The 26,255-nt window shown below is 40.2% G+C and overlaps 1 protein-coding gene across 3 annotated transcripts in view; it reads left to right on the plus strand.

Moving 5' to 3' along the window:
- Positions 1-26,255, plus strand: part of GORASP2 (golgi reassembly stacking protein 2) — a 40,485-nt gene that overhangs the window by 11,955 nt on the left and 2,275 nt on the right. For all 3 annotated transcript variants that reach the window (XM_009182425.4, XM_003907591.4, XM_021924373.2), the window contains 8 exons: positions 8,879-8,959; positions 10,068-10,271; positions 10,723-10,809; positions 11,868-11,998; positions 15,184-15,316; positions 16,973-17,096; positions 22,807-22,893; positions 24,255-24,362. In XM_009182425.4, coding sequence (XP_009180689.1) covers positions 10,128-10,271; positions 10,723-10,809; positions 11,868-11,998; positions 15,184-15,316; positions 16,973-17,096; positions 22,807-22,893; positions 24,255-24,362 — 814 coding nt within the window. In that variant the 5' untranslated portion in view covers positions 8,879-8,959; positions 10,068-10,127. The remainder of the gene's footprint in view (positions 1-8,878; positions 8,960-10,067; positions 10,272-10,722; positions 10,810-11,867; positions 11,999-15,183; positions 15,317-16,972; positions 17,097-22,806; positions 22,894-24,254; positions 24,363-26,255) is intronic.

Here is a 26,255-nt window from a genome sequence, read left to right on the forward strand (position 1 = left end):
CAGGAGGGAGGGTGTTAGAGGAGATGATGGTATAGATAGTCATTCAGTGGAGCTTATCTACATTTTGTGTGTGGAAAAGGAATATATGCTGCAGTAAAAAAAAAAAGGAGACAGTTATACATTCTAGTAAGCCGATTTTATGATAACATTTTCATTGTTAGAAAACTTAAGGAAGATAATTTACATATCAGCCAGAAACGTGAATAAGTGTGTCTTTGTATATCATCTAGTGAAATATGTAGTCTGGTGATATCCTGTATGCTGCAAGTTGCCTTGTGGTTTCCTTTCTTTGTTACTTTAAGGTAGAAGGTCTGTATACCTCAGCTGAGAGTATGTAAGTCAATAGACCAATGCAGTTGGGAGAATGCCGCCTGACACCCAAGTCCACCCAAACACTTCTTCCCTCTTACTCTGCCATTCCTCCCTCCCCCAAGTGAAGAATTGAGAGAAAGAGGTTAATGTGAAATGATCCAAACCTAGCATAAGTAGTAGTATTTGAACACTCTTAATCCTGGAAGAAGAGATGGATGCTTCACTGGAAAGCAATAGTTAGGTCTGTGTGGTAAAAGAAAAGTTTAGGCTAAATCTGGTAAAACTTTTAATGATCTGGGATCAGAAGTGGAGGGAAAAGTCAAGAAGTTAATTGCCTTTTTTTTTTTTTAACCGAGAACTTGATGGAGCAAAAGTGTTAATGGTATCTTGTAGGACAGCTTTTCCTAACTTTATTTTTATTGTAGCTCAAAGCAAAAAATGTATTTTCCATTGCAACCAGTACATACTACATTTCATGAAGAATATAGGCCTTTATTATATCATGAATTTTTGACAAATTTTCTATTATGATACTGTGTTTTGATACTTGTCTTTTGTGACACACTAAATTGATTTCAGAACCTACTGAAATCATCCACTGTAGTTGAATGACACCACTTTAGGGATTATTTCTATAAAGTTGGTGATTAAAAAATCCAGCTTCTAATCATTGATGCAAATTTCTTTTTATGTAATGAAGATGCCCCTTTACTGTGCAGTTTCATCATAAACTTCTCATTTTTGCTTGTTGAGGGTAAAAACTGTCTAACAAATGTCATCTTGTTTATTGCAGCTGTTTTTCTAGAGTGTTAGGAGAGAAGCATTTCTTTCACACTGCTGTGATTTTTATTTTGTAAGCTAACCTCAGAAGTTTGAACCTTACAACTGCCAGTTAGTGTGTTCATAATTTCTTCTACCTGTCCATGTTTTGGTAATATATCTTTTTATAATTATTATTTTGTAAGCATAATTGCTCTTTAGTATTTTCAGCTGCTTTATTATGTTTCTTAATTGAGCAAAGTAAATCATGTGGCCCTAAGAAGAATTGGAAAAAAGGGCATTGGAAAAAAGGCAACCTCAATATACTTGTTTTGATACAGGGAGCATCTCTTAAGACTTTATATTAAAAGAGTACACACAAGTGTATAGCTTTGTGAATTTTCACAAACAACACACTTACTGTAACCAGCCTCTTATCCCTTTCCAGTGACATCCTGCACAACCCCCACCTCCACAGGATGAATACTATCCTGATTTCTAACAGCATAGGTTAGTTTGGGCTGTTGTTCTTTGTATAAGGGGAACCACGTGCTACGTACTCATTTGTGTCTGGCTTCTTTTGCTCAGATATTGCTTGTGAAATTTATTCATGTGTATTATTGTAGACCTTTCACGTCATTAATGTATTTGGTGCCATTGAGATAATATGCCAATATTTATTAACCTGTTGATGGGCATTTTTGTAGTTTTCAGTTTGGGACTTTTATAAATAGTAGTACTATGAACAGTATAGTGTATTTCTTTTAGAGAACATATGTATACCCATTTCTGTTGGGTATATACTTAAGGCTGGAATATACGGTCAAAAGGTGTGCATATTTTCAATATTAATAGATATTGCCAAGTCATTTACTAGTTTGCATTCTAACCAGCAATAATTGAGGTTTCTAAATGTCCTACATCCTCACTCACACTTAATATTTTTCATCTTTTTAATTTCGGTCATTCTGATAGGTGTGTAGTAGCATTGTGGTTTTAATTTGCATTTCCTTGATGACCATTGAAGTTGAGCACATTTTCATATTTCTTTATTACTTCAGTATCCTATTTTGTTTAGTGTTTGCTAAAATCTTTCCCCCATTTCTCTATTGGGTTGTCTTTTTTCTGTTTTAAGCAACTTTATTGTGATAAAAGCTACATACCAGAAAGTTCAGACTTTTGAAGTATACAATTTGGTGGCTTTTTAATATGTTCGTAGAGTTGTACAACCATCACCACTGCCTAATTCCAGAAACTGTTTATTACTCCAGAAAGAAACCCATATGTATTAGTAGCCATTCCCCCATTCTTCCACCCACAACCCCTCATAACAACTAATCTGCTTTCTGTCTCTATGGATTTGTCTATTATGACATTTCATATTAATGGAATCAAACAATATGTAGTCTTCTGTGACTAACTTCTCTCACTTAGTGTTAATGTTTTCAAGGTTTTTCCAAGTCATAGCGTGCATTACTACTTCATCCTTTCTTATGGATATACCACATCTTGTTTATCCATTTATCAGTTGGGGGACATTTGGGCTGTTTCTACGTTAGGGATATTATGAATAATGCTGCTATGAAATTTGTGTACAGGTTTTTGCATGGAGATATATTTTCATTTTGCTTGGTTGTTTGTATACCTGGAGTGGAATTGCTGGATCATTTGATAACTTTGTGTGTAACATTTTGAGGATCTGCCAAACTGTTTTTCACAGCGGCTACACCATTCCCACCAGCAAATGTATGAGTGTTCCATTTTTTCCACATCCTTGCCAATGCTTGTTACTTTCTTTTCAATTGTAGTCATTCCAGTGGAAAAGAAATTGTATCTTGTGGTTTTATCGTCCATCTTTCTTAATGCTTTACAGCAGTTCAAGATTTGTTCTGGATACAGATTCTTTGTTGGATATGTATTATATCTTTTTACTTTCTTAATTATACCTTTTGATGAGCCGAAGTTCTTAGTGTAGTTCACTTTATCAATTTATTTTAGTTTATGGTTAGTGCATTTTGTGTCCAGTTTATTAGGAAGCCTTGCAAACTTGAAGGTCTCAAAGATATTCTCTTCCGTTTTTCTCTACAGGGTTTATTGTTTTACCCTTGACCTTTAGATCTACCATCCATCTGGAATTGATTTGTGGGAGGCAACATTTGAAAAAATGGTTTGTCTCTCTTTCCTGCTAACATTTTTACAAGTCTTATTTTTTCTTTTTAAGAGTAAAAGGTATTTAATATGGTTGCAAAAATAATGATGTGTCCAGGAATTGGTTAGCTATAAAGATTTACCCTCAGATGGTGATTGCAGAGTTAGGAGGATGAGCTTAAGATTTCTTGGCCTTCTATCATAGGCTTGAGACTTAGCTAGGCATTTCATAAACTTAACTCATCGAATCTTTACGACATTCTTGTGAAGTAGATGGCGTTATCCCTTACTTGCAAATGGGAAAATTGAGGCCCAGAGTGGTAAATAAACTTTACCAAGCTCACACAGCTCATAAGTGGGCAAAATCATGGCTTAAAACCAACTCAGTCTGGCTCTAAAAGTCTATTATTTTTTCACTGTATATAATCTTATAAAATCTTATTTATTTGTGAGATGGGGTCTTGCTCTGTCGCCCAGGCTGGAGTGCAGTGGCGTGATCATGACTCACTGTAGTCTCGACCTCCTGGGCTCGAGCAATACTCCTGCCTTAGCTTCCTGAGTAGCTGGTACTACAGGCATGTGCCACTAGGCCTGGCTAATTTTTTAAAAAATGCTTGTAGAGACAGTCTCACTTTGTTGCCCAAGCTGGTTTTGAACTCCTAGCCTCAGGAGATCCTCTTACCTCTGCCTCCCAAAGTGCTGGGATAACAAGTGTGAGCCGCCGTGCCTGGCCTTAATTATTAAATTTACAAATTTAACCTGTTCATCGTAAATTGCTTTGATATTTGGCCCAGTAATAAATGTTAAATGGTCTGTGGAGCCAAGTATATATAGACTTTTAGTTAAGATGACTTGAAGAAAGCAGAAGATAAATTAATAATCAGGAGCTCTCATAGGGGATAGAAAGTATTGAAGTGGTAATCTGATGCTTGAGAGATTAGGTGCCAGGAGATTCTTGTCAGTGGATAACACTGCAAGAGAAACTTGTGTCAGTGTTTGGTTTGCTATGTTGTAGATCATATTTTCCATGCTACAAAATATAGGAAATTTCCTTTAGGTATATTAGGGTCAAAGAGAGCATTTTTCTAGGGCACCCTCTGCTGACTTCCTAGCAGTAATTAAGATACCTACCTGACGTAATTGTACAGATACTAATGATGTAAATAAATTAAGGAAAGAAGTTAATTTCAAGGGCCATTAGAAACAAAGGAAATCGATGTTAGTAACAAATGAAATAGAAAATAGAGCTAGGGAAAGGATCAAGTTTATTTTAGAATTCAAAGTTAGCTATTGAACTTTTTTTTTTTTTTTTTTTTTTTGAGACGGAGTCTTGTTTCCAGTCTCAGGCTGGAGTGCAGTGGCTTAACTGGCTCACTGTAAGTCTACCTGGTTCATACCATTCTCCTGCCTCAGCCTCCCAAGTAGTTAGACTACAGGCGCCACCACACCCGGGCTAAGGTTTTTTGTATTTTTTTTTTTGATCGAAGGCTGTGTCACCCAGGCTGGAGGTAGTGGCGCTGATCTCGGCTCACTGCAAGCTCCGGGCCTCCTGTGTTCAGGCCATTCTCCTGGCTCTCTGTGGCCTCCGGGAGTAGCTGGGACTGGCTTTCACCACCTCTCCGCTAGTTTTTGTATTTTTAGTAGAGACGGGTTTCACCATGCCATGACACCCCACCTCCTGACTCGTGATCCGCCCGCCTTTGGCCTCCCAAAGTGCTGGGATTACAGGCTTGAGCCACCGCGCCCGGCCTTAGTTTTTTGTATTTTTTTAGTAGAGACGGGGTTTCACGGTGTTAGCCAGGATGGTCTCGATCTCCTGACCTTGTGATCCACACGCCTCGGCCTCCCAAAGTGCTGGGATTACAGGCTTGAGCCACCGCGCCCGGCCAAATCCTTTTTGAATTATAGGAAAAATACTTCTGATATTGGAAAATTACCATTTCAGACAAATAGTTTAAGCTTTATACTGTAAAGTTTATACTTTAAACTTTATAAGGGTGGCCTGATAAGAATCAGCATGTAGGGTCAGCTTTCTAAATGAGTGATTACGTTATAAAAGTTTTGTCTTTGGCCCTTTATAACTAAAAGGTAAACTTCTGGCAGTTTTAGTGGCAAAGTCTGAAATTGATCAGTGACCTAGTTGGGTTCTAGATAAAATGCTATTAATAGTTCTTTGGAAACATTCAGATTCAGAGAATTAGATGATTAGATGTGGACTTTATTAGATGAGAAACTCCACTCTGAGGAGGCGCCTAAGGATCTGTGCTGTTCATCCCCTTTCACACCTGAGGTCTTTCACATCTAATTGATAACCAACTAATAGGCATTTCACATCTAGTTAATCTGACTTTGTCCCAAATAGCTGTGACTTGACCTCACTTTTCTTGTGACTCCAGGCAGCCACTTCTTTACCTTTCAGAGTTGTCATTTGAGAAGAAATATGCTGTTTTGAGCCCTAGCCATTTTATTTGATAACATGTAGAATATGAAATAACTCCCATAGAAAACTGAGTATACAGCAACTAAAAACTGGGTATGGTGACTTGCTTTGGGATCCTAGTGCTTTGGGAGGCTGAGATGGGAGGATCGCTTGAGACTAGGAGTTTGAGACCTGCCTTGGCAACATAGCAAGACCCCCAGCTCTACAAAAAGTTAAAAAATTAGCTGAGCATGGTGGTGCACTAGAAAAAATTTAAAAATTAGCTGGGCATGGTGGTGCACACATGTAGTCCCAGCTACTTGGGAGGCCAGGAGTAAGCTATGAATGCACCAGTGCACTACAGCCTGAGCGACAGAGTGGGACCCTGTCTCAAAAAAAAGAAAAAGAAACTGAAGACATTTAATAAATACCTTTGATATTTAACTTATTTAATTTACAAAAATGATTTGGTCCCAAATTTGCAGGAAAACATAAAAACATGATCAAACAGTTTTAGGGAGTTAGACATTGAACTGTCTATATAGGGCAATTATTCTTTACTGTAACAAAAGAAGAATATCAAGTTTTACTTCTTCTGAGACAATACTATAATTTGGCTTAAAATAATAAAAGGTAACAACATTAAGAGGTAATGAACAATTCTGATTGACACTGGTATTAGAGGGATGTATTTTAGGAACAATCTGGGTTCCATTTTGAAAGTATTAAAATGACTTGTTACTGTATAAATAGCTGTAGCTTTGTGTATGGTTGAACGTATCTGTCATTTGCTGATGTTATGTGCAAAACTGACTATAGAACTATTTGGACTATTATAGAAAATCAACCTATAAATATCAGTGCAAACTTTTGTTCTTGTGGAGTAGGGTTTGTTTTTTTTTTTTTTTTCCTATTTTGTTTTGTTTTGAGACAGGGTTTCACCCTGTCGCCTATGCCGGAGTGCAGTGGTGCAACCTAGACTCACTCATCACAGCCTCAACCTCCTGGGTGCAAGTGATCCTCCCAGCTCAGCCTTCCAGGTAGCTGGGACTACAGAAGCACACCCTGATACCTGGCTAATTTTTTTGTAGAAACAGGGGTCTCCCTATATTACTCAGGCTGGTCTCAAACTCCTGGACTCCAATCCTCCTGCCTCGGCCTCCCAAAGTGCTGGGATTATAGGCATGAGCCACTGCGCCTGGCCATGGAATAGTTTTGACAGCACTTAATAATATCAAGCAGAATAAAAATTCCTTAGACAGGAAAATATTTTGGAAAAAAAATGCAGAATGGATTATATTTGTTTTTTGCTTTTTTGTCATGTTTCTGTTACTAGCTACTAACATTTTACTACTGTACATTTTGAAAATTTGACAGTCCATTATCAAATATGGGATGATAAACATTTGAGTTGTTGAGAAGCTAGGTAATCTTTTTCATTCTATAAACTTATGAATTATATTAAAAGTAATCTCACTCTTTCATTTAAAGGCCAATAAATGTAGCTCTACTCCTTCTTTCTAGCCTTCTGTTGGACTAATAGTTTCAGGATGGACTTTTGGCCGTGTGCAGTGGCTCACACCTGTAGTCCCAACACATTGGGAGGCCGAGGCGGGCAGATCATTTGAGGCCAGGAGTTTGAGATCAACCTGGCCAACATGGTGAAACCCTGCCTCTACCAAAAAAAAAAAAAAAAATTAGGCTGGTGTGGTGGTGCCCACCTGTAATCCCAGCTACTTGGGAAGCTGAGGCACAAGAATCGCTTGAACCCAGGAGGTGGAGGTTGCAATGAGCCGAGATTGTGCCACTGCACTCCAGCCTGGGCAGCAGAGTAAGACTCATGTCTCAAAAAATAAAAATAAAAAAGATGGATTTTTGAGTTTCACTTCCACCATTAGGCAGCTACAGAATCATAAGCAAGACACGGTATTTTTTTTTTTAACCTATCAAATGAAAGAATTGCACAAAATCCATGGTTTTTAAACCTTCTTGGAGTCATGGAGAAATCCTTTGAGAATCTAATGAAAGCCAGCAATATTTACACCCTGAAAACTGCTTATCCATATAAAAGATTGTGTGTAATTTCAGGAGCTGTAGTATTCTCTGAAGCCATCCACAGACCTCAATTTAAGATCCCTGGATTAGAGGATTTCTGGGTTAATCCTAGTTTTCAAAGTCTATAATTCTCTATTTCTGTCCACTACCCTGTCGTCTAGCTACACATGCTATGATCCTCATTCTTCAGACTCCTGCTTCAGGTGTTTGCTCATATTGTTTTGTCCATTTTCAGATGTCCTTCCTAGCCCCTTGACTATCTTTACCTTTGAATGTTCTACCCTCTTTTTAAACCACAATTCATTGTCACTTTTTATGTCTGAAGCTTCTTCTTTCCCTTAGAACCTTACACCAAATAGCCCTTAGCCTGTTTGGTCTTACATTATAGTGATTAGAGGGCTGTGTATGCATTGCCCCTTCCTCTTCTCACCTATTCCTCAACAGATTATAAATGTCTTGACATAGGTGACTATGTGCCTATATTCACTTTGTAACTGAGTGGTGCCTTGCTACTAGTAGTCAAGGAATAATTGCTTGAATTTGTCGCTTAATTGTAGTGACTGTCTGCTGTGTCCCCTAATTGCTGAGAGGATTAGCCCCTTTCTCCCCAAAAAAAGGAGAAAGTGGTATGGAAATAGAACCACAGAGGGAAAACCTCGTATAGAAGATGAAGTAGGCCCGGTGCAGTGGCTCACGCCTGTAATCCCAGCACTTTGGGAGGTTGAGGCGTGTGGATCGCTGGAGCCCAGGAGTTCAAAACCAGCCTGGGCAATAAGGCGAAACCCTGTCTCTACAAAAAATACAAAAATTAGTCGGACATGGTGGTGTGCGCCTATAGTCATCCCAGGTACTCGGGAGGCTGAGGCACGAGAATCGCTTGAATTGGGAGGCAGAGGTTGCAGTGAACCGAGATTGTGCCACTGCACTCCAGCCTGGGCAACACAGGTAGAGTCTATCTCAAAGAAATAAAATAAAAATATAAATAGAAGATGAACTTAAAGAAAGGGTAGAGTTTAGGGAGCTGGACAGGCATTATTGGGGAGAGATGAAGAGAAATGAGAGAAGTAGCGTATACTATATTTCATTATTAATGAAATTGGTCTGTTTTTACTGAAAAGAGATACTTGGCTTACAATTTTCACCTAAGCTTTACATTTTTTATTTTTGTTGTTTTTGTTTCCGCAGGTACAAGAAAATTCCCCAGGACACAGAGCTGGATTGGAGCCTTTCTTTGATTTTATTGTTTCTATTAATGGTTCAAGATTAGTAAGTTCAACTTTTTGTAGTTTTGTCTATAGTATTTGTAATATCTCAAAAATGGAATTTTTTAGATGATCTGAGATGGGTGTTTATTAGTTACAATCATTCTGTATAGTATGATGCCAGTTTATAGAAATAATCATGTATTAAAAACATTGAAATATCTAGAATATTATACCTTATGCTCCACTGATTATCTTAGGGAAGTCTCCAGAATCAGTGGAGTCTTTTATATGTTAAATATTTAATTTTCATAAGCAGAAAGAAATAAGATGTAAAAGATTGCTTTTTAAAGGTGTCAGACTTCTGTTGGTTATTGACAAACGAATTAGTAGAAAGATTCATTCTCTCATCTCATTCTCTCAAATTGTCAGTTCTCTTGGTGCTAAGTTTCACAATATACAAATAATGTTATTAGAACCAGACAGAGAGACATGCTCCAAAGTACAAAATTAAAACCACTTTTTATACCTTTTTTAGAGTTTACCCATAATAAAGTTCTAAGATAAGGAAATTACATAATCTCAGCAAATTCTTAGGACAGTAGCCACTTGGTTTAATTTTTCATAACAGTCTGAAGTTTTTGTTCATTACTTATAACATCTCTGACATACAAATAAAGGCCGGATGTTGGCCTTTATTTATATGTCATCTGGCCTTTATTTATGAAATGAAATACTTAATATACTGTTTCTACTTTCTAAATAAAGTATGTAGTTAGAAATAGAGTCCAAAATTAAACGTTAACCCCAGTAAATGTTTTAGATTTTTATAATCAAAGTTATCACAACTTCGTTAGTAATGTGACTTTTTATGGCATATTTTGTTTTTACACATTGAAGCCCTAGATCATTCTAAGTAATGTTGGGTTGCAAATTCCATAATCCATAGTGAGCTATTAGAAAAAAGTCAGTTTCAAGTTGTTGCTAACATAAGAGTTGTTCTTAATTTCGTGACATTCCTTTTACATAGAGGAAAATTTAAATGTTGGTGAAACCTTTGTTGAATGTTTTATTTATGTTGATTATTAATATTACTCTTTTAGGGCCATAGGATGCTTAAGCTAACATTAAATTTTTATTTACTAAGGAATGTGATTTCTATATGTTCACAGAATAAAGACAATGACACTCTTAAGGATCTGCTGAAAGCAAACGTTGAAAAGCCTGTAAAAATGCTTATCTATAGCAGCAAAACGTTGGAGCTGCGAGAGACCTCAGTCACACCAAGTAACCTGTGGGGCGGCCAGGGCTTATTGGGAGTGAGCATTCGTTTCTGCAGCTTTGATGGGGCAAATGAAAATGTTTGGCATGTGTTGGTAGGTATCAACTGTGAACTGTTACTGGAGGTTCGTGAAGCAGTGTGGAAAGATGTTTTAACAATGGTTGTTTCTGGCTTAATAAGATTATAAGGATATTATTATTAGGCAATTTTTACCAAAAATCAGCATTCATTGCTTTTTAAATGTGGAACAATTTTTTTTTAAGTTGAGGAAGAGAAGGAAATGTAGAAGTTCAAGAACTTTTTCTAATGATTTATTCATTATGAGATGTGTTAGAGTAGATAGCTACAAAAATATTTTAAATATTAAATATTATGTAATTTTTTTGCTCAGAAGTTTAAAATATATTTTGTAGTTTCTGACATATGACACATCTCTAGCAAGATAGAAGTATACAGATTTAAAAAATCAATATAATTAAAAATTGTGACTAAACCTTGGAAGATTATATATGCTAATTTTAGGGTATGTGTGTGTGTCATTCTAGGAAGTGGAATCAAATTCTCCTGCAGCACTGGCAGGTCTTAGACCACACAGTGATTATATCATTGGAGCAGATACAGTCATGAATGAGGTAATTCGTGTGTTTATTCATAGTGAAAACTATATAAAATTTTCTCATCGATGCTTGAGTTGGGAAAGATATTTGCATGCTTTGCATTTAGAGTTAAAATTTCAGTCTTTGCCGATCAAGAATAACTTATGCCTCAGGGTGTTAAATGGAACATCTGGTAGGTGTCTTATTAGGTATAGCTGTGAGGGAAAACACATACTGTGCGGCAATTGCACAGATTTTGTGTGTAGTATACAGAAATCTCTGCATACCTCAAGTCTAAATCAAATTCTCATTTTCAATTGTTCATTGATTTCATTTGCTCTTCCCCTTTTTGTTCAGTGACAGCATTCACGCAGCTATAGTAGATCCTTTTCCTTGTCTGTTAGCTAGCAGAAGTATACATTGCTAAATCAAAAATGAGAGAAAAGGCTGGGCACAGTGGCTCATGCTTGTCATCTCAGCACTTTGGGAGCCTGAGATGGGAGAATTACTTGAGCTCAGGAGTTCGAGACCAGTCTGGGACCTTGTAGTGAGACCTTGTCTCTACAACAAATACAAAAATTAGCCAGACATGGTGGTGCATGCCTGTAGTCCCAGCTACCTGGGAGGCTGAGGTGGAAGGATCACTTGAGCCTGAGAGGTTGAGGCTGCAGTGAGCCAAAATCATGACACTGCATTCTAGCCCAGGCAACAGTTAGAGAGACCCTGTCTCCAAAAAAAAAAAAAAAAAGAGTGAGAAATAAGGTGCCCAGACAACCAGGTCTCAATAATGGGAAGTAAAAGCAGAATATGTAGAACTTGGGTATAAAAGAATTGTACTAAGAGTGCCAACTAGATCTTAAGGAACTGGCCATAAAGCCTTGTATGTAGTAAGTAGGCTTTGCTTGAATTAATATATTGAATTAAACCTGCTTGGTGTATTGGTTTTAAGAAGTGATTTTTATGTCTAGGGCAGGGCCCAGAATCCATATTTTTTTCTTAGGTTTCTCAGGTGATTCTGATAGTAGCCAGGTTTGAGACACACTGTTCCAAAGTACAGTAACATGAAACATTTTCCTCCTGTGACACTTTTGCAGTCTGAAGATCTATTCAGCCTTATTGAAACACATGAAGCAAAACCATTGAAACTTTATGTGTACAACACAGACACTGATAACTGTCGAGAAGTGATTATTACACCAAATTCTGCATGGGGTGGAGAAGGCAGGTAAGGTCATTTTTTAGACTAAGTTATGACTGCTTAAACATACCAGTCAGATATGTTGTAAACATTATTTTTATTTTGAAAGAAGTTATTGGTTTATTGTAAGACTCCTCTTAAAAAAGGGAAGAGCTAGTCTAGAATATTGAAATCAATTTTTTTAAAGTACATATCTAAGGAACATAGTATACATACTATAGTCCTTTACTGACCTAAGAGCTAACAGCATTTCTTTTTTAATTTGAGAAATTATTGAACATAAGCCATAATTATAGAAAAGCCTAGAATTTGGAAACTTTCCACATGTTTTCAAAAGTTCTAATCCCATGCTGGGAAAAGGATAACTTAGTTGCTGCAGGCAGGAAAAGCCTCCATTTGCTCACAGTATCTTTACGGACACTACCTGAGATTCTCCAGCTGAATGTTTTGCCACAAGTATTCTAACTTGTTGCAGTTTGAGAAAAGTAAGATAGATGTGTCATCCAAGAGTCTGGCCTATCTGGGGCAGTACTTGATCAAATTATCATTGTCCATTGCCCAGGTGTGTAAATGCCCAGAAATATGATCTACTCGAGGCATTCAAAATTTATTCATTAGAAGAGACACTTCCTCATATAAACTAAATTTGCAGAGAAGCTGCTGTATTTATTTGAATAGCAAATTTTCACTTTGCAGTAGAAAAATACCCCCTCTCCAGTTAGAAGAATACTCAAGTCAGATTAGTACCACAGGAGTGCCTGGTAAGCATGGAATCAACTGGAGGAAGAGATTCTGTGGACAGTGAAGACCAACGGCAAAGAACATCACATATTCTTTCATTTTTAATTATGTTAACTAAATTTGGCTACATTCTTTGGAAGACATTTTTTTCTTTTGATGTGTTTAATACTGTCAATTGGCCATTGCATTAGCTAGGCCCATACAGAACATTTTCCTCAGTCTGCCTCTGACCTTGCATCTGGTCTTTTTGTGCCTCTTTAATTCCTTCCTCAGAGGCTGACCACATTTCATTTATTAAATCTTATTTCTCTTAATTTCATTCTTAGGCTATCTTTACGTTTGGCCAAGGTCTTGCTGTTGCCTCAAGTGCATTGTCTATTACCACTTAATTACTTTGATCAATAAGCACCTTGTTTTCAAATGTAGCTACCGCTGAAAGGCCATAATTGGTTAATATAAATTATTTAATCTAAATAATATAAATTATTTCTCTAAATCTATGTGAGATCCAGTCTAGTGAGAATTGCAGGGTTTTGTTTGTTTGGAGACAGGATCTTGCTGTCTCCGCTGGAGCACAATCATAATTCACTGCAGCCTTTAACTCCTGGGCTCAAGCTGTCCTCCTGCCTCAGCTTCCTGAGTACCTGGGACTACAGGTGTACACACTGTACTCGTTTAATGTAGAAACTCTTTTTTAGAGATGGGGCCTTGCTTTGTTTGCCAGGCTAGTCTTGAACTCCTCACTTCAAGCAATCTTCCCACCTTGGCCTCCCAAAGTCCTGGGATTACAGGTGTGAGCCTCCATGTCTGGCTGAATTGCAGTTTTGATTGTGAGAGAAGAAGGAACAAATAACCATAAGATGAAGCATCATTGTGCACATCAGACTGGTTAAAGAGGAGCTAGGCCTGGCATGGTGGCTTACGCCTGTAATGCTACCGCTTTGGGAGGCTGAGGCAGGTGGATCACTTGAACTCAGGAGTTCAGTACCAGCCTGGGCAACCTGATGAACCCTTGTCTCTACAAAAAATACAAAAATTAGCCGGACGTGGTGGTACGCGCCTGTAGTCCTAGCTACTCAGGAAGCTGAGGTGGGAGGATTGCTTGAGCCCAGGAGGCAGAGATTGCAGTGAGCCAAGATCATGCCACTGCACTACAGCCTGGGCAACAGAATAATAAATTGTCTCGTAAATAAATAATTAATTAATTAAAAAGAGCTGCAGTTGGCCACTGCCTGCTCACCCAGCTTTTGGTGGCAGTGGAGACAATAGATGGTGTGGCAGGAGAAAGGCACAGAGATATTCATGCATGGCCTACTCCGAAAGTGTCAAGTTGTTTGGGAAATAAAAGCCATCATGATGGAAACATAAGTCGGAACCTGATTGTAGAGAGCCTTAAATACCACGGTCCGGACTTCTGATGTATTTTGAGCAGTTAAGGCTGTGATAATTGTATCAGTAGGGGGTTTTGGGTTCAAATGGTAAAAACCAGCTGTCACCATCATAAGCAGGTAACATACTTATTGATATGGATTAGCTCATATAATCAAGGAAACAGCTTAAGAACCAGATGTAGAAAGGACAGGACTCAGAAAACCTCTAGGGATTTAGATAGGAAGAAGTATTTGGCAATGTCATCAGCATTCATTCTACTAAAGCCATTTTTGTTTTTTCTCTGACTCCCAAGGTTTGCAGCCATGGGCAAGAGAAATTGGCCTGGCTTTGACCATGAGCCATGCCCTTGGTTTGGGCAGGGCAGACACTCTGATTGACAGTCCTACCAGCACTGCACACAACAGCAGAGAAGTAATTCCCCAAAGGGAGGAAAGAGAAAGGAATGTTGAGAAGACATCAGACTAGAAAGAAGCAATGTGATCACATCTTACTAGAAAAATGCCTCTGGTGGCAGTGGGAGGATGAAATAGAAGTATGTTCAATCTGGGTTGAACATACATGACTGATTTGTGTCAGGGTTCTGAAAGAGAACTATGGAATGTGTAAATGATGTCATCATGCAGAAGTGCTTAGAGCTCTTCAGTGGAAAGGCTGTATATATGTCGTTCATTTAGCAAATAATCATCAAATGTCTGCCATGTGCCAGCAGCTATGGAGGCAGTTAACAGACAAGGTCTCTGTCCTTAAGGATCTTAACATTTTGTTGGGGGAGATAGATAGTAAATAAATATGCAGTGTGTTGGATGGTGATGAATGCTTGAAAAATAAAGGAGTAAGGGTGGTATCCACAGTGGAGGGAAGGGTGCTGTTTTCTGTGGGGTGGTCTGGGACCTCTGCTTAGATGACATTATCTAAAAGAATAGAAATTTGTTTTTATCTTAAAATCTCAAAGAAGGGAGTGCATGTTCAGGGCAACTTGAATCTATGCTCTTGGGTTACCCCCCCTAAAAAAAAAAAAACACCTCAAAGAAATACAAGCTGTGATTGATAACAATGTTAAGAAAAAAATGTTTTTATAGCCTAGGATGTGGCATTGGATATGGTTATTTGCATCGAATACCTACACGCCCGTTTGAAGAAGGAAAGAAAATTTCTCTTCCAGGACAAATGGCTGGTACACCTATTACACCTCTTAAAGATGGGTTTACAGAGGTAAGGTCACATTCTTACCTGAGTATATCATAAAGTTTTTACCAAAACAAGTCATGTGTTTAGTGTATATGGCAGTAGCACTATGAAATAGGGTAGACGATGAGTTAAGTATTGATTGTGTTAAATTTGAGGTTCCGGTAAGATACCTAGATAGAGGTGAGATCCATGAGTCTGGGTTATAGGAAAAAGGACAGGGCTAGAGATGCAGATGTGGGAATCATCAGCAAAGAGAGGGTAATGTAACCCAGTGGCTGTTAGGACAGCTGTACAGCTAGGGACTGGGTCTGGGCGGGTCGCCATCTTGAAAATCTGGATGGGCAGAGATCTAGCAAAGGAAGGTCAGCAGGAGGCCAGAGGGAAAACCAAGCTTCAAGAAATCGGACACAGTCGGCCATGTCAGGTACTGCAGAGAAGTTAGGTGAAAGGAGTGAAAAAACCATGTCCTGGGCAAGAGCAATTTCAGAGACTTGCCAGGGGACAAATGCAAATTGCAGGTCAGCAGAGTGAATAGGTAAAAAGGTGCTGCTAGCTGTTGCTTACTGTTTCAAGAAGCGATTGAGAAAACAAGGAGAGCTATGTGTGTGGGGGTCATGAGGGGAGTGAAGGGGCTATTATAGCATCAAAGTAAGACTTTTCAAGGAATAAGAGAGATTTGAACAGGCTTATAGGGTTTTTGAATGTTTCTTAAGGAGGCATCTCAGGGCAGTTAACTCTTGTCTGCATAACTAAATAAAAACCAAACACCCAAAAAAGAAAATGCTGCTGTTGTAAAAACAGGGCTGCTGCCACTGTGGTTTTGTCTACACAGTTTGGCCATCTTCAATTCTAGAGGAAGGAAGGAAGAGCTGCTGGGAAGTTTCACCTCCAACATTGGCTCATGGCCAGAGCCAATATAGTTACATGTTCAGACCCCAGCCACCATATCCACTGGCCCTAATCAGGGCTTTCCCAGTTGAACCTCTTTGGGTAGTCTAAGAAGATGAGAGAGTGACTAGCAGCTAGGCAAAGGGTCGGAATACAGGTTGTCTCGGAATGTACTGAAGGGCACTGGAGCTGCTGCAGACGGTGGATTATTCAGAAATGAAACCACCCATCTGTAGAGTCCATATAGACTCCTTTTTTTCTTCTCCTGAAAAGTGGAGATCTGCCTGCTACATTTATTCACTGATGAGAAGAATATTAAATGCACTCATGAGGTTGGAAATCTTGAGAAGTCTATCATGTATTAAGACTTCCAGCTGATTTCTTTCCTGAGCAGTGAAAGTTAAAACAAATAAACCAGCTGGGAATTCAGACAGAAGAGGAAAGCAGTGGTGGTTTAAAGGTTGAATAAAATGATTTCCAGGTGGTAAGGAAAGAGGAGAGAGTAGAATCTCTTCTAGTGTGGAAGTATCAAGAGCAGTGTGTGCAACTTGGGGTAGAAGCCATGTGTCCCAAGACTAGAAGTGACAGGACAGAGAGATGCTTACAGTACATGGGCCGTGACATGTACCAAAATTAGGAGGGAGGGTCTGGAGGCAGATGTGCCAAATGAAGCTTATGACAGCTCATATGTGAACCAAATATGTATCTGCAGGGCAGGTAAGAGCCAATATTTATATTTTCTTTTAAATAAACTTAAGTAATCTTCGTGTTTTTTTTTTCTCTTTTTGGAAGGTCCAGCTGTCCTCAGTTAATCCCCCGTCTTTGTCACCACCAGGAACTACAGGAATTGAACAGAGTCTGGCTGGACTTTCTATTAGCTCAACTCCACCAGCTGTCAGTAGTGTTCTCAGTACAGGTGTGCAGAAAAATATATTCTGTTTTGAGTCTATTTTATGTAATATTATTGCATAGAATTTTAAAAATTGACCAGACACAGTGGCTCACACCTGTAATCCCAGCACTTTTGGAGGCCAAGACTGGAGGATTGGTTGAGCTCAGGAATTCTAGACCAGTGTGGGCAATACAGTGGAACCCTGTCTCTCCAAAAAAAAATTTTTTTTAATTAGCCGGTGTGGTGTGCACCTGTAGTCCCAGCTACTCAAGAGGCTGAGATGGGAGGATTGCTTGAGCCTCGGAGGTTGTGGCGGCAGTGAGCTGTGATTGTGCCACTGCATTCCAGCCTGGTTGACAGAGTGAGACCCTGTCTCAAAAAAAAAATTTAAAAAATTAATGCCAGTGTACCTTGAAAACTGCATATATACTCTGTGTTGACAGGTACTGGCTGTGAAAGCTTGTTCTAAATCACCATGTGGATACACATGGGGCTTAAAAGTCTTCCCTGCATATTTTAGACCCTGAGCTTTCCTTAGATTCTACAACTTGTAAAGCCAGAACTCTTGACTTGAAATTCTGTTTAACTGCTCTGGTTACTCAACACATTTGCGTGTTTCTGAAGTAGTAGGCACTGGGGATGCAAAAGTGAGTAGGAGCTCCTTTCTGAGGAGCTCAGTCTTGCTTAGGGGACATGTGCCTGTCTCCTTCCTTTTCTTTTTTTTTTTTTGAAACAGAGTTTCGGCCGGGCGCGGTGGCTCAAGCCTGTAATCCCAGCACTTTGGGAGGCCAAGACGGGCGGATCACGAGGTCAGGAGATCGAGACCATCCTGGCTAACACGGTGAAACCCCGTCTCTACTAAAAATACAAAAACTTAGCCGGGCGTGGCAGCGGGCGCCTGTAGTCCCAGCTACTCGGGAGGCTGAGGCAGGAGAATGGCGGGAACCCGGGAGGCGGAGCTTGCAGTGAGCTGAGATCCGGCCACTGCACTCCAGCCTGGGTGACAGAGCGAGACTCCGTCTCAAAAAAAAAAAAAAAAAAGAAACAGAGTTTCACTCTTTTTGCCCAGGCTGGAGTGCAATGGCATGGTCTTGGCTTACTGCAACCTCTGCCTCCCGGGTTCAAGCGATTCTTATGCCTCAGCCTCCTGAGTGTCAGGGATTACAGGCACGTGCCACCATACGGCGACCAATTTTTGTATTTTTAGTAGAGACAGAGTTCGCCACATTGCCCAGGCTGGTCTTGAACTCCTGATCTCAGGTGATCTGCCCTCCTCGGCCTCCCAAAGTGCTGGGATTACAAGCATGAGCCACTGTACCTAGCCTCTTTCCTTTTCTTCATCCCTTGTTCTACCTGATATAGTCCTTTTTGTTTATTTTGTGTTTTATTTATTTATTTTTGATAGCTTTCTAAAGATAAAATGCATATTACCATACAATTCACCTGCTTAAAGTATACAATCCAGTATTTTTTTAGTGTATTTGTTGAGTTGTACAACCAATAACCTCAATCAGTTTCAGAATAATTTATCACATCAAAAGAAACTCTGTACCCATTATCAGTTTTTCTAAAGTTTTTAGTTTTCATGTTTTTGTAGGGATTGGGTCTCTCTGTTGCCCAGGCTGGTCTCTAAGTGCTGGCCTCAAGTGATCATCCTGCCTTGGCCTCCCAAATTGTTGGAATTACAGGTGCGAGCCATGGCTGCTAGCCTCATTATTACCTTTTGTTCCTGGGCTCTCTTAAATATTTATATTCACAATTTGTTTATATCCCACTTTGTTCTGTAATGGACTTAAAACAGCCTACCAAGATGCAGTAGTAAGGTTGACAGTTTGGTGTCTATAATTGGTCTCCTAGGTTCTCATCCCAGCTCTTTAGTCCTGGTTTTATTTCTCCAGATGAAATTTAAAATTTCAAACTTACACAAAAGAGCTGGAATTGTATAATGAACCCCATCACCCAATTTTATCAATTATCAATATTGGGATATACTTACCTTTGCCTTCTTTGCTGGTTTTCTTTTTTTCCAGCTTTATCGATAAATAATTTGCATGCCATAAGTTAATTCACAATAAGTAAACAACTAAATAATTTTTAGTATATTCATAGAATTGTGCAGTCATCACCACAATCCAGTTTTAGAATATTTCCTAGATGAAATTAAATATTAATGTCATCAGTCTCTAATCATAGAGTTGAAAGGGAATTTAGAGTTTATTTCATTCAAGCAGTATGTCCTTTTTATGATATTACAATTTTTTGCCTACATCTCATCGCATAATTCTCTGGTTTATTCCTGAATAGACTTAGTAAGGGGTAGGGTAGTGTACTTCCCAAGGCAGCAGCCCATTCTGAGTCTGAATTACTCGTATTTGTTTTAGAGTAAGCGTGTTCCAGATCCTTTTTTTTTTATTATTGTACTTTTTATTTTTTAGACAGAGTCTCACTCTGTTGCCCAGGCAGGCTGGAGTGCAGTGGCACTATCTTTGCCCACTGCAACCTCCGGCTCCCAGGTTCAAGCAGTTCTCCTGCCTCAGCCTCCCCAAGTAGCCATGATTGATTATAGGCACATGCCACCACACCCAGCTAATTTTTGTATTTTTAGTAGAGATGGGGTTTTGCTATGTTGGCCAGGCTGGTCTCAAACTCCTGACCCCAGGTGACCCACCCGCCTCTGCCTCCCAAAGTGCTGGGATTACAGGCATGAGCCATTGTGCCCGGCCCTTTTTTTTGAGGCAGAGTTTCGCTCTTGTTGCCCAGGCTGTAGCACAATGGCGCGATCTCAGCTCACTGCACCCTCTGCCTCCCGGGTTCAAGCAATTCTCCTGCCTCAGCCTCCCGAGTAGCTGGGACTACAGGCGTGCACCACCATGCCTGGCTAATTTTTTGTGTTTTTAGTAGAGACGGCATTTCACCATTTTGGGCTGGTCTCGAACTCCTGACCTTAGGTGATCCACCCACCTCAGCCTCCCAAAGTGCTGGAATTACAGGCATGAGCCATTGCGCCTGGCCCCAGATACACTTCTGATTTTAGGAGATAGTTGTCATGTCTCTTCAAGCCCCAGTTTCGCTTTGACATTTTAAATCTTTTCTCATTACATTGTAGTTATACTTGTATTGTCTTTTAAGCACATGCACAGAGATCCCTGGCTTATGGCACTGCAGAGAAATGGCTGCTTGACGGTTAAAGACAAATGTAAATAAAGCATGAATTGCTCAAAAGAGACTGAAAGAAATTGACGTCATCACTTTTGAGTAAATAAATTTTAAAAGACTAAAATATTCTAGCATCATAACACGTGAGGAACAACTTTTTGATGGGCATTTTTCCATCTTCACTTTTCCTTACGTTGCTTGCAAATTAGCCCATACATTGTAACATAATGTAATATAATAGCCCATATAATGTAACTGTAGAGATATAAAAGTAACTGTAGAGAAATAAAAGTATATGTCTTTTTAAACTTTTTTGTGGATTTGAAGATTTCTGGATTATAAAATTTTTTAGAAAATGACTACGATTTTGAAGTGGCATTGATCATTGTGACCTGCTTGATTTTTCTGCAGTGTATCACCTTTTTCCTTTTTTTTTTTTTTTGAGACGGAGTCTTGCTCTGTCGCCCAGGCTGTAGTGCAGTGGCATGATCTTGGCTCACTGCAACCTCTACCTCCCGGGTTCAAGTGATTCTCCTGCCTCAGCCTCCCAAGTAGCTGGGATTACAGGTGCTCACCACCATGCCCAGTTAATTTTGTATTTTTAGTAGAGACAGGGTTTCACCATGTTGCCCAAGCTGATCTTGAACCACTGACCTCAGGTGACCCGCCTGCCTCACCTTCCCAAAGTGCTGGGATTACAGGCATGAACCACCGTGCCTGGCCCGAGTGTATCACCATTTTACATGCTATGTATTTTACTTATTTGATCTTTCTCCTTTCCTTTTCCTGCCCCTCATTAGAATGGAAATTTCCTGAAGGTTCTGATTTCTGTTTCCTCATGTTGTAAAGTGCCTCAGTGCCTAGAACAATGTGTAACATACAGTAGGTGCCCCCCAAAAAACTTGAACGAATGACCACACTCAACTGTCCATTCAGCTCCTTTGAGAATCTGATGAAAGTAAAGAACCTGCCTTCCAAAAATTGTTGTATACAATTTTAGGAGCTTCACAGACCTTCTGAAGCCCGTTTATGGGCCCTAGATTTAGAATTCCTGGCTTAGATTTAGTCAGTTATTTTTGAGACTTGTGAATGTATCTATCCTTTGAGAATGAAAAGAGCTGGATGCAGTGGCTCACGCCTGTAATCCCAGCACTTTGGGAAGCCAACGCGGGCGGATCACGAGGTCAGGAAATCGAGACCATCCTGGCTAACATGGTGAAACCCCGTCTCTACTAAAAATACAAAGTATTAGCCGGGCGTGGTGGCGGGCGCCTGTAGTCCCAGCTACTGGAGAGGCTGAGGCAGGAGAATGGCGTGAACCCGGGAGGCGGAGCTTGCAGTGAGCCGAGATTGTGCCACTGCACTCCAGCCTGGGTGACAGAGGGAGACTCCGTCTCAAACAAACAAACAAACAAAGGAATGAAAAGAAACTTACGTGAAAGATTTTATTGGGAAATAGAAGAAATTTGCTTAACCAATCCAAGCTGCTTTTATTTTCTTAAAACCGAGATTTCAAAACAAATATAAAAAAATTATAGCATTGCTATTGTGTTTGACCACTTACGAAGTGCACACTCACTAACACTTTGGTACAGACTAGAAAACAGCTTCTTATATTTGAGTGAAATTATACAGTCTGGGAGCTAGTAGAGCATTTGCCAGTGTTTCAGTTAGACTTTTTTCTTATTTTTGCTTGCCTCTGAATTCCACAGAAAAGTAGATAAATGAATAAATAACAGACTGCCTGCATGGTTGGTTCATACTTTTAGGCACAATTTATTCCCGCTACCATATTTAAGCAGATCTGTAAGACAAAATCTGAAATCTGTGTGCTAGATAAGTGAAAATGAATGCTAAATAGGTGAAAGATGTGCTTTCATTTATTGTTTCGACATCAGCAAAACCTCACACTGGGGTAGGTGGTAAACATGATTAGGTGGTATCCTAAGGCTTGTACATGAAGAACATAACCTCCTCAAGCTAACGTTAGTACACATGGAAATGTGTTAGACTTTGAAGGACTGTCACAGAACCTAAGGTCAAAAGGAAATGGACATTCAGGAAGCCAAGTCATTCTCTTCATCCTAGAGGTTCATGTGCTCTTTTGTCTCTTTCAAGCCACCTATGTCATTCTCTTCTTTCACAGACCAGCATTCACTGTTTCACAGGGCACATGGTCCCCCTGCAACCCCCGACTTACATGGCATCTTAGTTTAGGAGCCCAGTTGAGATTGACTAGAATCCTTGTGTCCCATATACAAATGTCTAAGACAGTTTTCTAATCCAGGCCTGCTTGGGTCAGTTGTAAACCTCTTGTCCAGTGAGCTGGGCTGGGGTGGGACTGCACGGCCTCCTGCCCTCTTGTCACAGGCTCTGGTAACAGCCTTTGTTGAGAGCCATGGGCAGAGTTAGTGGATCTGCAGTAAAGGGTGGTGGACAGTCAGTTGCAGCTGGAAATCGGGACCAAATGAAGACCTGACCACAGGGCAAGAAGGGACTGCAGATTGTCCTAACGTGTTCTGTTCATTTTTTGTCGACTAAATTTGTTAGAGATGAAAAGATTGTGCTTTCTTTTTAGGTGTACCAACAGTACCGTTATTGCCACCACAAGTAAACCAGTCCCTCACTTCTGTGCCACCAATGAACCCAGCTACTACTTTACCAGGTAACCGCCAGGGGACTAGAGATGTGGGTGTTGATAACAGTATTACTGATATTTGCATCTTTAGAACAATGAAAAATATTCTACCTATGTCGTAACTTTTTATGTCTTTTAATCTCAATTTATCTCTACAATAAGTTTGTGATAAATGAGAGCTAGGGCAGCTCTCCTTAGTAGACAGGCACATGCCACCACACCCAGCTACTTTTTGTATTTTTAGTAGAGATGGGGTTTTGCTATGTTGGCCAGGCTGGTCTCAAACTCCTGACCTCAGGTGACCCGCCCGCCTCTGCCTCCTAAAGTGCTGGGATTACAGGCATGAGCCACTATGCCCAGCCCTTTTTTTTGAGGCAGAGTTTCGCTTTTGTTGCCCAGGCTGGAGTGCAATGGCACGATCTCAGCTCACTGCACCCTCTGCCTCCCAGGTTCAAGCGATTCTCCTGCCTCAGCCTCCCGAGTAGCTGGGACTACAGGTGCGTGCCATTTACCAGCTAGTTAGCTGCCGAGCGTAGTGCTCCTTACCCTGGCCAGCGGCCACCTGCTGCCCCTGCAGTACCACAGTGCAGCATACGCCAGGAATAAGGAATCTGCAGAAGTCCATTCTCCATTGTCTCCTTAGTGAGGACTTCCTGACAGTCATTCGTGGGAGCCTAGAAGAGAAGGCTTCTTATTTGGTCTTTAGTAGCTCTAACATTAAATTAAATTTTTGTGTTTTTCTCTTCATATTCCCAGTGAAGACCAAGTTCCTTTATCCAGCCAATAATAATCAAATATTATTTTAGTGATCAAATATACTTTCATTGTGAGCGCTTTTAATGTATGACTAAAAGTGTCATTATCCAAGCATATTAAGCCATGAACCAAATATGTGCACACACAGAATGATGAAGCAAGTGTGCAGATACATGGACATTGGGTGAAAGGTGGATTCTTTTTACTACTTTTGCAACTGTAAGTCTGCAAATATTTTTCAGAATAAGAAATTTAAAAAGTCATAGAGACTGTAAACCTCAACCATCAAAGAAAAATTCAGTTTCATTGTCTTCTATATCTACTGAAACAAATCAGCCTTTTCTCCAAGTCACTCGGGCCATCATCATTCTTACTCCAGAGTGTTAAGAGTATTAGTTATTTATTTTCATCTTTACCCATTTAGCCACCTAATCTAATCACTTAGGTAGAGAAATATATTTCAGTTAAGTGAAATTTCGTTGCATTATGATTATGATACAAAACTGCTACACATTAGGTGGACTTCTGGTACTGTCACTTAGAAGTGGCTGGGATTGTTTTTAATACACAAGGATTTATTTCTTCCCCAGGTCAAGTGATTTCCCTTTTTTTCTTTTCTGCCTTCTCTTCAGGTCTGATGCCTTTACCAGCAGGACTGCCCAGCCTCCCCAGCCTCAACCTCAGCCTCCCAGCACCACACACCATGCCAGGGGTTGGCTTACCCGAACTTGTAAACCCAGGTGTGTTGCAGATCTCACCCTCCTAGGACTCTCTCTCATAAAAGTTTTATTCAGGAATGCCCATCCTCCTCAATTTTTTCTGGAAAGAGCAAATCAGTTTAACAGATTTCAGCTACTTCGAATAAATATTCATCTTTTTTGTTTAAAAAGCTTAAGAGGATCATGCCTGTAATCCCAGCACTTTGGGAGGCCGAGGTGAGTGGATCACCTGAGGTTAGGAGTTCAAGACCAGCCTGGTCAACATGGCAAAACCCCGTCTCTACTGAAAAAATATAAACATTAGCCGGGCATGGTGGCAGGTGCCTGTAGTCCCAGCTATGCAGGAGGCGGAGACAGAAGAATCACACTACTGCACTCCAGCCTGGGCAATAGAGCAAGACTTAATCTCAAAAAAAAAAAAAAAGCTTAAGAGGAAAGAAGAATGTTTCTGAGTCCCTGCTGCCTCTCCTCCTCCTCCCGCTCCTCCTCCTATCTCTGCACCCTGATGGCTTAGCCTCAAAAGCCAGGGTAGCAATAAAGCACAGTGGCGTGGCCCTGCTGCATTGACTTTAATGAAGGTATGCAGGCTGCCTAGTGGAGGTGAGTGAATTCCCTGCCATTCTCTTCATATTTGGAGCCGCTGCCACTGGGGAAGTAGTGGAGCCTATTGTGCGTAGCCCAAGCCCAGAAATTATGCCATAAAACGTCTCCCCTGCTCAGCTGACTGGGCTTGTATTTTTTGTTTAGTTTAGTTTTTTCGAGATAGAGTCTTGCTTTATCACCCAGGCTGAAGTACAGTGGCGCGATCTGGGCTCATTGCAATCTCTACCTCCCAGGATCAAGCCATCCTCTCACCTCATCCTCCCAAGTAGCTGGGACTACATGCACACACCACCACACCTGGCTAATTTTTTGTATTTTTGTAGAGACTGGGTTTCACCATGTTGCCCAGGCTGGTCTTGAACTCCTGGGCTCAGGCAATCTTCCTGCTTTGGCCTCCCAATGTGCCCAGCCAATATTCTTCTTTTTTTAAAAAATGTGTATCTATAAAAACAAAACAAACGTGAATATCTTCCATTATTTATAAATGCTTTTATACTTAAAACTATGGGAAATTTTAGCTGGACATGTCTAAGGTAGCAGATATTCCAAGTGTCTACACTCAGATTTTCTGTCTGAAAATGAAGGAGCAGCGTCCTACGAGTCCATATGGTTAATGATCACCCAGCATACCTTAACCTTTGGGAGGCCTGACTGACTAGGCCATCTCAGTAGTTTGGCCCATCAGTGATGCCAGTGAGTGATCTTACAGCACCATGGTGTGCATCGTCACCGTCTTGTTTCTGTCTAGATGATAATTACCCCTCTTGTAACACTCAACATCTGTATATATTCCTTAACCTACTTAGTTTTCAGGCCAAAGGTTTAAAAATGAAGTACTAGGCCAGACACAGTGGCTCATGCCTATAATCCCAGCACTTTGGGAGGCCAAAGTGGGTAGATCACCTGAGGTCAGGAGTTCAAGACCAGCCTGACCAACATGGTGAAACCCTGTCTCTGTTAAAAATACAAAGAGTAGCTGGGCATGGTGGCAGGTGCCTGTAATCCCAGCTACTCGGGAAAGTGAGGCAGGAGAATCGCTTGAACCCGGGAGGTGGAGGTTGTAGTGAGCTGAGATCGCACCACTACACTCCAGCCTGGGTGACAGAATGAGACTCCGTCTCAAAATAAATAAATAAAAATAAAAATGAAGTACCAGTAGTAGTCAAACTACCATTTACTGTTGCAGCGCTCACCCCACCTTTTGTGCCCTGTATTCTTGGCTCCTCCTCTGCCCCTTCCCTAAATTTGACAGACTCTGAGTAGTTTCACCAGCTGGTGGTTGCCCTGAACCTGTGCTTTATACCCTGCCTT

This window comes from Papio anubis, chromosome 10 (assembly GCF_008728515.1).
Source record: "Papio anubis isolate 15944 chromosome 10, Panubis1.0, whole genome shotgun sequence".
In the NCBI taxonomy this organism is placed as follows: domain Eukaryota; kingdom Metazoa; phylum Chordata; class Mammalia; order Primates; family Cercopithecidae; genus Papio; species Papio anubis.